At 35.7% G+C, this 12,744-nt stretch overlaps 2 protein-coding genes across 11 annotated transcripts in view; both read right to left on the bottom strand.

Annotated features, from left to right (window-relative positions):
- ldlrad4b (low density lipoprotein receptor class A domain containing 4b) overlaps positions 1-3,372 on the bottom strand; it is a 61,970-nt gene extending 58,598 nt beyond the window's left edge. Inside the window, exon 1 of the mRNA XM_067394709.1 lies at positions 3,247-3,372. The gene's annotated coding sequence lies outside the window, so the exon portion shown is untranslated. The remainder of the gene's footprint in view (positions 1-3,246) is intronic.
- A 2,672-nt stretch (positions 3,373-6,044) lies between these two features.
- The window catches only part of ptk2ab (protein tyrosine kinase 2ab), a 71,989-nt gene continuing 65,289 nt past the window's right edge, over positions 6,045-12,744 (bottom strand). For 3 of the 10 annotated variants that reach the window (XM_067406930.1, XM_067406882.1, XM_067406923.1), the window contains 5 exons: positions 12,274-12,313; positions 11,337-11,440; positions 8,862-9,017; positions 6,997-7,077; positions 6,047-6,905 (listed from right to left, as the gene is read on the bottom strand). In XM_067406930.1, coding sequence (XP_067263031.1) covers positions 6,693-6,905; positions 6,997-7,077; positions 8,862-9,017; positions 11,337-11,440; positions 12,274-12,313 — 594 coding nt within the window. In that variant the 3' untranslated portion in view covers positions 6,047-6,692. Of the gene's footprint in view, positions 6,906-6,996; positions 7,078-8,861; positions 9,018-11,336; positions 11,441-12,273; positions 12,314-12,744 lie in introns of all 10 variants that reach the window. The other 7 variants (XM_067406909.1, XM_067406900.1, XM_067406917.1 and 4 more) reach the window with 5 other exon arrangements.

Below are 12,744 nucleotides of genomic sequence, written 5' to 3'. Positions count from 1 at the left end.
CTGCAGCATGTCAGATAATGACAGACAGCAGGGTTTGCTGAACAACAGCTGATCCCGGTTCAGCGTGCGCAGCTCCTACCCAAAGCCCTTATGCCACCTGACGTTTTAGTGCCAGAGGCCAGATGATGTGGTTCGCAGCAAGACAGGAAGCTTGGCGTACGATGACTCCGCGTCAGACAGACGGCTCTCAGCGAGACAGGAAGCTTTCTTCCCACAAGCAGTGAGTGTTCCGGTCTGGAGTGGGCTGCTGTCCCAGCTCTCAGCCTCAAATCACTCACACACCAAAAGGATAGCGTTCGATTTACTGTGCTTTACCATTACAAAATACTGGTAACGCTTTACAATAAGGTTCGTACATTAGCTAATGTATCCATGAGCAATACATTTGTTACTTTGTTAATCTTTGCTAATGTTTGTTAATAAAAATACAGCAGTTCATTATTAACAACTCTAATAATATATTAGTAAATGTTGAAATTAACATTAACAAAGATTAATAAATGCTGTAGAAGTGCCGTTCATTACTGGTTCATGTTAACTAATGAAACTTTTTGTAAAATAAATAATGATAAGCCGGTAATTATTTAAATGTATTATGGCTGATTTTAAGATTTTATACAATTTTGTCTAAATAAATTAAAAATAAAATGCAAAAATACAGTCATATAAGTGAATTTGAGTATATCAAGATTCGAATTTAAAGTATGAAAAATTGATATTTATTTTGAATTATGTTTGTTGATGATTACATTTAACAGTTTTATTAAATTAGAAATGTTTTAAAAAATTATAATATTAAAAAAAATCTTTACAATAATATATAAAAAATTAGTATATGTAATTCAATTCTAATTATATTAAAATGTATTAAAATATTAATATTAATTTATTAATAATATATAAAAAATAGTATATGTAATTCAATTCTAATTATATTAAAATTTATTAAAAGTTTATATTAATATTAATATATAAAACCATTTTAATATTAAATAAGTATTAAAATATTTTAATTATAAAATAATGCATTATAAAATTACAGTAATTTTGTGCATCCGTTCCTTAAAAAAATCCTTGTCAATAAATAATAAATTGCCCATGTTTTAAAATATTGATCAACCATTTAAAAGTGCACGAAATAATAAGAATAATAAAAAAGGAATTTAATAAAAATAAAAGAAAAAAATTTGCCTTGTGATGGTCACTCAGCAAGTTTGCTGGGTTATTTGTTACCCGTGGCCAACAGAGTGTGTTTTGTGCAGGCAGACAGGTGCTGATGCACCGCAAGTCCCGTTAAGCTTCTCTCACGCTTCAGACCGATTTATCATTCTTCGGTCCCTGAGCTCCACGCGCCTCCACGACTCACTGTTACACTTGGCCCGATGCCAGGGCAGATCCATCAGCCGACACTCTGACACACCTCGCTGTCTGCCTGGAGCGGATGACATCACAGCTGGGACACGAGCTCATTTTTCAGGAGTGGAAAGTGTCCTTCTGTGTCGATAAACGTCATTCAGGGGTAACGCAGAGGAACAGCTCACATTCATAAATACAGAATGAACATGAGGCAACGACCCTTAGAGACAAGCAGGACATACAGTCAATGACTGAATGCCACAGACAAGAAGTTAGAAGAGAAATAAGCGTCAGATGCCTTCAAGCAACAATAAACGCTCTGTTGGACTCTATCTGGCAGCGTATGACACAATCATGTCTGTGTCTCTCAACTGGGCCAGAACCTGCAGCGCACAGGAAAGGACACAGAGAGTGGAGTCTAAAACTGGGCCGAACACTAGTCACGACAGCCACTGGCAGCACACTCAGTCCAAGTCTGGACAGGGTCAGCTGACAGATACACACACACACACAGGCAGACGGGAGGGCACAAACACACACTCACAGTCCCCTTCTCAGTCTCACATGCATAAAATATTAACAACCAATTAATAAAGCTTGGATAATGGGATGTTATCTGCTTTGGATATCGCTGACATTACTAAGAGGTCATTTCAACATTTCACAATCTTCTTGATACACACATTAAGATCATTTTCAATCTTTCTGGAGCTCAAAAGTGACATCAGTAAGTAAATATCAAAGCTTTAAATGAACAAATGTGATATAAAATGAGTATCTGACAAAAAAAAAAAAAAAAAAGACTATCCATCCAGTCGACAACCCAAAAATAACTACTGCACATTAAATGAATACATTATTAAATCTGACAGAAAAACCGGGGTATATGAATATAATATATTTCTCATTTTATTACTAGAAAACTTCTGTGGATTCTCATTGGACAATTATGTATTCATTGCTGCTACTTTCATCTTGTGACTCAAAACTGCTACTATGACTGGAATAAAATGACTTACTGTTATTAATGTGTGTGTATATATATATTCTATATTATAATAATGCTTATATTAATATATAAACTAGAAGCTTGTAGTTAAATATTATATATTATATAAATATTAAATATAATATCCATAACATTTTTTTACTTGGATTGCTAATAATAATATTAAAAGTATATACATTAAAAATATACTATTATTGATCTTGCTGTCAGATGTGTAATGCTATTTTTCTTAGCAGAAACTTTAAGTGAAACTACAAATAAATAAAATATTACAATTATTTTAACTCGAATCAAAATTTCATGTCCATGTATTAATTTATTAGGTAACCATGTAATATTTAAACAAATATAAATAATAAAAGAACTAGTATTTATAAGTAGTAGCTTAATTATTTTTGGTATTAACAAAATATTAATTAAAATTCGTATTTTTAATAATAATAATAATAATAATAATAAAATAAAAGCGTTTGATAATTAGCTAATTATGGCAGGATAAAGAAGACAGCTCGCGCTGTCAGGGCCAAAATGAGCCCTATTATGTCTGGATGAAGAACTGGGTTACATTCAGGGTCCCGTTAAAACAACCGGCTGCGTTCTCCTTTAACGCACGACCACTTCTAATATCCCTCCGAAAATGATTTGATCTGGCTGAGTATATAAATATGACAGTCTAGCGCACCGGCCCTATCATTGGCTTGTAGTTGTCTGGCTGTATATGAAGTCAGAGGGTCCCAACAACTTTTTTCGTGCCCCGGTCTAAACCCGCTGCGCTCCTCTCTATATCCGCGGGGCCACTGGCACAGCTGGCACCATTACGCACCCATCTGATGCCATCTGCACAAAACCAGACATATACGAGGAGAATATCAGCTCCTTACCTCTGCAAAGAGGAATCAGGAAATGGCACTATGTGTCCGCGGAGAGCAGAAGCCTGAGCCGCGCTGCCTGGTGATCCGGCGGAGATGACCTGGATTTCACCGCCAGACTCGACGGCGTAAAAATAATCAGGCGCTCAGTGGCGAGTGAAGCTAGCGGCAGGAAGACACAGTCACTGATGGAGGACAGACGAAGAGTTTTTTTAAAATAAGAGACTCAACCCAAGCTCGCAACACCAGTCTTCAAAATAAGAGTTTCAGTATTTAAAAAAAAAAAAAAAAAAAAAAAAAAAAAACTTTCTTTAATGATTATATCGCGAACTTTGCTTCACTTTCTACATTTTAACGTGAGTTTTGGTAAATTTGCTTAATATTACACTGGGGCATGATTTTAGCAATGCTTACATTTTCTACAATACTGTAAAATGAAACCTCTTTATGTTCAGTTTAAAGGTCTTAAATGTTCACAAGAAATATTCTCATTCATTTTCCTATGATGTTTTTTCTACGTCCGACTTACATTAAGATATTCTCTCATTTTAAAATCTGGGCAGCAGTGAAATTAAGTTTATTCATATACCGCCCCCTACTGGAATTTACGTATTACGTTTTTTGGGTTAAAGGGTTAGTTCACTCAAAAATGAAAATAATGTTATTTATTACTCACCCTCATGTCGTTCCACACCCGTAAGACCTTCGTTAATCTTCGGAACATGAATTAAGATATTTTTGTTGAAATCTGATAGCTCCGTGAGGCCTGCATAGCCAGCAATGACATTTCCTCTCTCAAGATCCATTAATGTACTGAAAACATATTTAAATGAGTTCATGTGAGTACAGTGATTCAATATTAATATTATAAAGCGACGAGAATATTTTTGGTGCGCCAAAAAAACTAAATAACTTGTATAGTGATGGCTGATTTCAAAACACTGCTTCAGGAAGATTTGGAGCATAATGAATCAGCGTATCGAATCATGATTCGGATCGCGCGTCAAACTGCTGAAATCACTTGACTTTGGCGCTCTGAACAGCTGATTCAATACACTGATTCATAATGCTCCGAAGCTTCCTGAAGAAGTGTTTTGAAATCGGCCATCACTAAATAAGTCATCATTTAGTTTTTTTTGGTGCACCAAAAATATTCTCGTCGCTTTATAATAATATTGAACCACTGTACTCACATGAACTGATTTGAATATGTTTTTAGTACCTTTATGGATCTTGACAGAGGAAATGTCATTGCTCCCTATGCAGGCCTCACGGAGCCATCGGATTTCAACTAAAATATCTTAATTTGCATTCCGAAGATTAACGAAGGTCTAACCCTTTAAAGGGATAGTTCACTCAAAAATGAAATTTCTGTCATTATTTACTCATCCTCAAGTAGTTCCAAACCTGTATGAAAATATTTGTTCTGCTGAACACAAAGGAAGATGTTTGGAAGAATGTCAGTAACCAAACAGATTTGGTTTGGAACTACTTGAGGGTGAGTAAACGATGAAAGAATTTTCATTTTTGGGTAAACTAAGTCTGTATTCACTAACTGAATAAATGAAAATCCATCTATATTGCATTTTGTTTTAAAACAGACAAACAGAATTGATCGTTTTCTTAACAGATTTAAAATGAAAAAGTACACAAATAAAAGCTTTTTTTTTTTTTTTCCTTTAAGATGGTTGTTATATGCTTGGTGTTATGATTTTTTTCTTACCGATTAAACCAGGTATTCTGTTTCCATGTGTGTTGTTTTAGTATTATTTACATACTACCATCATACATTTATATTTTGAATTAGCTTTTATTTTTCTATTTTCAGTTTGTTTTAGTATGTGCTTTTGTCATTTTTATTAGATTTACATTCATTTGTAATTTTTGTATAGTTGTATATTGTAATATTTGTAATTTCTATATAGCTCTGATTTAATTGTATTTCAGTTTTAGTTTAATTTTAGTACTTCAAATTAAACTTATTCAAAGCAACATGTCTAGTTTTTCATCTAATATTTATTTATATTTTATTTTATTTATCTCTATTTAGCTTTTTTTTTTCCAATTACTGAGAACCATTTTTAACAGTTTCAGCAAACAATAACACTGGCTTCCATAGGCATTGATAAGTGAATTTTGATTAAGGATGTAGGAAATTATGGTTTCACTGTTCAGTCCTCATCTGTAATTGGTCAGCATAGTGTTGAGTTTTCAAAAATACTTAGAGTATGGGACAGTCACCAAGAAAATATGTATGGAAATAAAACATTTTGCACATTATTATTATTTAAAAAATCCCTTTTGGCTTTAATAAAGTATAACCAATGTCCAGAAGACCAGAAACTGTTTTGTACCAACATAATTAAGATTTATGTAAATGTGTTTTGCAAGACCCCTGTATATTCATGAGCAGCAGACTGATTGGTCTCTCAAAATTCAGGCAGAGATGCCCTGCATTAAATACATAATGTCCCATGGTCTCTATTTATTATCCATTAAACCATGATCATGAACCAGGTCATATATACATATACATACATTACATATATAAATACACACACACACACACACACACACACACACACACACACACACACACACACACACACACACACACACACACACACACACACACACACACACACACACACACACACACACACACACACACACACACACACACACACACACACACACACACACACACACACGGGGAGGGTGGAAGGGTGATTAGGATGATTCTTAGGGTCCTGGACAGACAAGGGGCCTATTCAGGGGAGCCGCTTATAGGAGGGGGGTCACTCATCAAGTGATTTCACAAGGTCAAACAAGGAAACATGATAACTCCAACACTAATTTTTTTTAATTCAGTCATAACTTTATTTTACTTCTAGGTGGCACAAGGCCCAAATATACAACACTCTCCCTCTCAGTCCTAGGGAGAAGTGTAAGAGTCTGCAATGCAAAACCAGACTCATCAAACCCAGATTTTGCGAATCCAGTCCCAACTCAAGTTCTACTGTGCAAAACAGAGTCTAGCTCAACTTCTATGATTCTACAACCAGAACTGGAGCGGAATCTAGATTTGTGTGGTCTGGCTGTGGAGCTCGGGCTTGTCAATGAAACACAGACATATTAGATACAGTGTAAGAGTGTCTCTCTTCCTCCAGAGACGTTTAAAGCTCAAAGCGGCCCCCAGATTCAGAATCACCCTCTCAGCATCCAGTCACCGGCCCACTATGTTCTCGAAGAGATCTGGTCGTGATGAGTCCGTTCAGGTCCAGTTCATCTGTTAAATAAATTCAGAGCCCTCCTCAAGGTACCCGTGATCTACCGTGCAGCTTAACGTGAGGGTCAGTGAGTAGTGAAGGGGGCCCCACGAGACTCCATTACTGTACAAGTCTGTGCTGGTGTGCTTCCTGGGGCGTCACGTGCGTCATCGTGTCTTTCTGCTGGGGCTAATGGGGCCGTGCCTGTCCCAACATCTTCAGCCTGGCCTGGTCAATCACATCAAGCAGGTTCTTGGCATCTACGGCGAGTGCATGCGCAGCTGTTAGCATCTGTTTCTTGTAGTCCTGCTGCAGGCTGGTCATAACGTACTGCTGGGCCAACTTCATCTTATTTATCAGCTCAGCCAGGTCTGAATTTAGAAGCTTCTGAGCCATTTCGATCTGAAGGGGAAGAACCAGAACAGTTAGCCATGCTAACAGGAAGAACATAAGGAATACCTACTGTTTAGGGTTAGTTTGTGAATGAGTTTACCTCTCTGTGCGTGTGAGCTGGTAATAAGGGTATTGTCTCATCCACCGTGGCCAGCAGTGTTCTCAGTGCTAATCCTACTTCCTGAAACACACATTTTCACATGGTGAGAATTTTGAAAGTACAAAAATGATATAATGGCTTATCTTATAAAAACTAGTTCTGCCATTCAATTCGACTAAAATTCTGCTATTATTTAACGTGTCTTTTAAACCCACATACAAAATTTTGGCAGTTTATTAGGGCTGGACTAATAAATCGATTCTGATTCTCGCCAAACTGCGGAAATCACGTGACTTTGGAGCTCCGAACCGCTGATTTCGACACAAAAGATTCATAACGCTGACAGCTTTATGAAGCAGTGTTTTGAAATCGGGCATCACTATAAAACTCGTTATTTAGTTTTTTGGCACACCAAAAATATTCTCGTCGCTTTACAATATTAATATTGAGCCACTGTACTCACATGAACTGATTTAAATATGTTTTTAGTACATTAATGGATCTTGAGAGAGGAAATGTCATTGCTCCCTATGCAGGCCTCACTGAGCCATCGGATTTCAACAAAAATATCTTAATTTGCGTTCCGAAGATTAACGGGTGTGATTACGGGTTTGGAACGGCATCAGGGTGAGTAATAAATGACATTATTTTCATTTTTGGGTGAACTAACCCTTTAAAGATTCTTGCACCTTGGTTCAGAATGCTTTTATGAAGCAAGATTAATGTAAACACAGCACACTGCAAACACCCTTGTAATTCACTTCAACCTTTAAATATTTGATATAAGGTTTAAGTGGAGTGTGTAAGGAATTGGAAGCAACCAGAGTATGGCTGTTTCTAAAGCACATAGCGCCATCTTCTGTTAAAAACTAAGCTCAGAATCGATTTGAGAGATAATCGCGATACATTCAGAAAATATTAGAATCGATCCAGAATCATTGTATCACAAATTGAGAATTGATTTATTGTCCCACAGTGACCACAGGCAGTCAAGCTCCAAAAAGGACAAAATAACACCTTAAAACCAACATAAAAGTGGTCCATACAAAGTCTTTTATTCAAAATGACAGCTTTGTAGGAAGAAATGACTGAAAATTAAGTCTTTATTCACTGATAATATTCATCTTTTAGTCATTGTAGTACTTTAGTCTCTTGTGACTGGTTGACCACTTACAGTTCATGTTGGAAGCGAAACGCCCATTACCATATCTGAATTTCTGTTCCGGAGGCTTCCTCAGCACTTGTAAACACAGTGATACAAACAGTAACGGTGGTGTTGGTTTTACATTATCAATTTGAGCGCGAGCCCTCATCCTTTGGAAGTGCAAGCAAAGCGGATCTGCTTGTACAGCTCAGAAAAGCGTATTCTCAACATGTCGACAACACAAACCAAAATCTTCCAGGCCTCAGCTACAACTATAGTGTTCGAGAGCGTTGTTACTGACGACTCATTTCAGGCAGTTCAGAATTGGTTCTTCCTTTTAGGAGACAATAACTCTATTTGTCATGCACTTAGATCTTTGCAGAACATTTACATTCACCAACAGATATATAATACACTACATGATAGGAAATATTTGAAAAAGCATAATAGGGGCACTTTAAACTTTTTAAGTGTTTTATCTAATATGTTTTATTTGATTTTATTTCAGCTTTATTTCAATGACCAAAAACAACTAATTATAGTTTTAGTTAAGAACAACAACACTGGTTGCGAGACACTTGACTGCACCATGTTTTTTTGTGTTCCAGTGAAATACGGGTGAATACATGACAACAAGAGGACAATCTCTCTGGACAACAAAGGACATATTCAGTGACCCTAAAGTATACATATCTAGTATATTTCTTAGTTTGTGTCATACCTTCACCATGGGCACATATTCTTCAGGGGGAGCTGGCTGGATTTTACTGGACATCTCAATCACGGCCTTCACCAGCCCGGTCACATTTTCATAGACCTTATCGTTGGACCGATCTAAGTTAGCTGTTGGGGGTGGGTTGATCTCCTGAGGCTGAATCTAATGACAAATACAAAGTAACAAGTTTTAAAATGATGCATGAATGAAGATTATTTCTTTATAAGTATGAACATAAAGGATTTTGGATGAAGGTTATGTTATTGAATCTATGTTACAAGATGTATGTGATAATGAAATGTGTTATGGTACAAATTTCATGGTTGACACTAGATGGCAGCATAAGCAACTACTGGAGACCAACAATATTGAGCTGATATGGATTATATATATATATATATATATATATATATATAATATATATAACCAAGTGGTCTCGATAAACTGTACTGCACCCATCCCAACAGAATGATCAAAAGCCTCCACTAGATTGCATTTCAAGCACATTATTAAAATCACAGCTTATTTAAAAAGAAAAGGACATGCATAGTGATCTACACAGCCAATGTAATTCAGTTTAGTGGATAATTGAGTTATGATTCGAAATGATATGGTTGAGTAATGACATAGCAACTGGTTAAAGGGGTCATAAACACAAACAGAAACATAACACTGAGTCTACAGGTGGTCTTACCCTCCAGGGCTACCAGTGCAAAAACAGTGCAACAGAAGAAGGGCAGAGGCACAGAGCAAGAGAAGAGTGTGCAGAGAGAGAGAGAAAAAAAAGAGTAATAAATATAACTTTACATTATACATGCTGCAACGAAAGAAAGAGAAAATAGCTTGGAGTTACGGCATCATTCCGTGTGCAAGTCCATATTTTTTTTTAATCCAACCTCATGAAAATGTTAAGAGAGTTAAGTGCTGTGAAGTTATTTTACATTTTAAAGACCAGATAAAATGATAAAATCAAAATGACAGTTTTGTGTCTACATTTTTAGCAAATATAGACATTTAAAATTCACAGTTTTCTGGCTAAAAATATTGACCAATCAAATGCTTCCTATAATGAGAATGTTCCTCTTAGCAATGCCTCCGAATAGCGAAAAGAAGTAGGCTACATCCTGATTGTGACACAACTAAAGCCTATGAGCCATTTAACCCTCTGGTGCTCTTTGCGTGTCGGTTTTTTTTCCCCCCAATGAAATGAATGTACTATAAAATCCATTTATTCACTTTTTGAGTGAATAGACCTGAAAATGAAATTTCCAACTTAAACTGTCATAAATTTTGAATGCTTTAGAGCACAGACTTGATTTTGATCTCTTTTCAAAGATGACACAAGGTAAATTAATGCTGAAGTGAAAAAAGTTTTAAAAAGTTAACTTTAAAAAAAAAAAAAGTTACAGAATTTTACTTTTTTTAATGAAAAATACTGTTTTCAATTTTTATATGAAATATATATTTTCAAAAACACATTTTACTCTAAAACTGTTAGAAAATCAAAGCCATAAATCTAAACAAGTTATGTTCTAAATTTGAGCTTGATATCTCCAAAAATGAGCTTTCAGAAAGATTTTGTTTGGTTGTTGTAGTACCAACATTTTTCACTCAATGAAATTCGTCTCCCATTCATTTCCAATGCGCTTATTTTTGACCACGAGGAGCACGAGTGTGACTATTTTTCAGGACCATTTAACCTTTTCGAATCATTTCCATTATTTTTTTCTGTGTACACATAGCAAGTGCCAAAGCCTTTTTTTTTTTTTTTTTTTTTTTTTAACACCATAAGATTCATACCATTCCGATGAAGTAAAAAATTCTAAAAAAAAAACAAAACGTAAAATTTTTCGACCGAAAAGCACCAGAGGGTTAAAAAGAATACATGATGAGCATTTCAATATTCACAATATTACAACACAAAATCAACACTAGAAAGAAACCGGGCTAGTTTGAGTGTTATTACAGGACCTTAAATAAATATTTTCTTTTTTACTGACCAAACACACCCACAGGTAAAGCTCCTAAAAACTGTAAAACAGCTAAGCAGATTATGTGTGCATTGTTTCTAATTATATTTTCCATTCCGCATTGCATTTCTGCTGTTGCTTGCGAGACCCCCTGCACGCTGACCCACAGCATCAGGAAAACACGCTGGAATGGAAACTCTAGGGTTCTTGGTGTGCAGGGATCTTTTATGAGAGACCCCGCAGAGCAATTGTATGCGTGTGTACGTGAAAGGGGTTTTCAGGAATAAGGATGATTTTAATGAGGCTTGGCAAACGGCATCTGTTGGCATGCTAGCTGCTCCTGAAGGCGACCCGTAAGTACAGATGCTAATCTTACCAGCCTCCCAGTGTTTGTTTGGAGGAATCTCATACTTTGTGGTTTAAAAACAGCAAGCGGTGATTACAGTTAAGTTACACATGCGCAATGCTCATGAGTTTTTCATCAGAGTTTGCCGTTTGGTAGTTCTGGTACCTTCACGCCTTCGTTGTAGCTCTCTGTAGGGTTGAGGCCGGAGACTCCTGATGGGTGGCTGGGAGCTCCTGGCCGGGGAGGCTTTTTAGGAGGAGCTGCGTGCTCTGGGAACGACAAGAAACAGTCAGTCTGGAAGTCAATCTGCACTTTTATGCAAGTGCAGCATTTCAAAGCAACAACATCAGATGGAAGTCATTTTCAAGTGGACCAGATTTACATTTTCATACAAATCCATTGCATTCATAAACCATCTGCACTTAGAAACACTTATGTACAAGTATTCACATTACATATTACATATAAATTCATATTACATTCATTACAGTTCATAAGATTTTTTTTCTTTTTGAAAGAAATTAATACTTTTATTCAGATTTTTGATGTTTTTGATGTTTTGATGTTATAGATTTCTATTTCAAACAAATGCTGTTATTCTGAACATTCTATTCAAGAAACAAACCTATATATATATATATATATATATATATATATATATATATATATATATATATATATATATATATATATATATATATATATATATATATATATATATATATATATATATATATATATATATGATATGATATGATATGATAAGAAGAAAAGCTTCTTGAGCACCAAATGAATTCTGAAGGATCATATGACACTGAAGTCTAGTAAAAGAATCAGCTTTGCCATTGAAGGAATAAATTATAATATATTAAAATAGAAATCTAGCAAGTAACTTAAGTAAGTTTAAATTGTAATATAATGATATTTCACAATATTACTATTTTTACTGTATTTTTGATCAAATAAATGCATCCTTGGTGAGCATAAGATACTTTTCAAAACGTTTAAAAAAAAAAAAACTTCTTGACTCCAAACTTAGTGTTGAACAATAGTGTAACTTAAAATTACATATTACATGACACAAAACTGACATATAACTCACCGGCTTTCCCTATAGGTTGGTAGATGTGCTGGTTTCCAGTCTGCAAACAAAAAACACAGTTACAACAGTTAAAAATATGCAGGAGCCAAGATAGACTGTGCCATGTGTGTTGTTGTGGTCTGGGTGGGGAGCAGCCTGGATGCCTGGCATGCCACCACACACACACACACACACATCTGCCAAGACCACAGAGAATCAAAGAGCACAGCCCAATGGGACGGGATAGATATTCAAAATCGCTGCAGCAGACAAACAATCTCTAGAGCAGCTGTGGAGTTCTGCTCTCAGATTCAGATCATGACACGCATGAAACACACTAATAAACTAGTAAACATCTGTGGTAGTTCTGTATTAACATTAGAAGTGGGAGGGTAAAGCAGATTGGGTTACTTGAGTGTCCACTTCTGGTTGTTTCCTCACAAAAGGACCCTTGTCCTTGGTCTCCCATTATCTCACTGATTTTTTTTTTTT

The sequence above is a fragment of the Chanodichthys erythropterus genome, chromosome 2 (assembly GCF_024489055.1).
Source record: "Chanodichthys erythropterus isolate Z2021 chromosome 2, ASM2448905v1, whole genome shotgun sequence".
Classification (NCBI taxonomy): Eukaryota; Metazoa; Chordata; class Actinopteri; order Cypriniformes; family Xenocyprididae; genus Chanodichthys; species Chanodichthys erythropterus.
The sequence above is the reverse complement of the archived record's forward strand: the minus strand, read 5'-3'. Positions and strand labels throughout refer to the sequence as shown.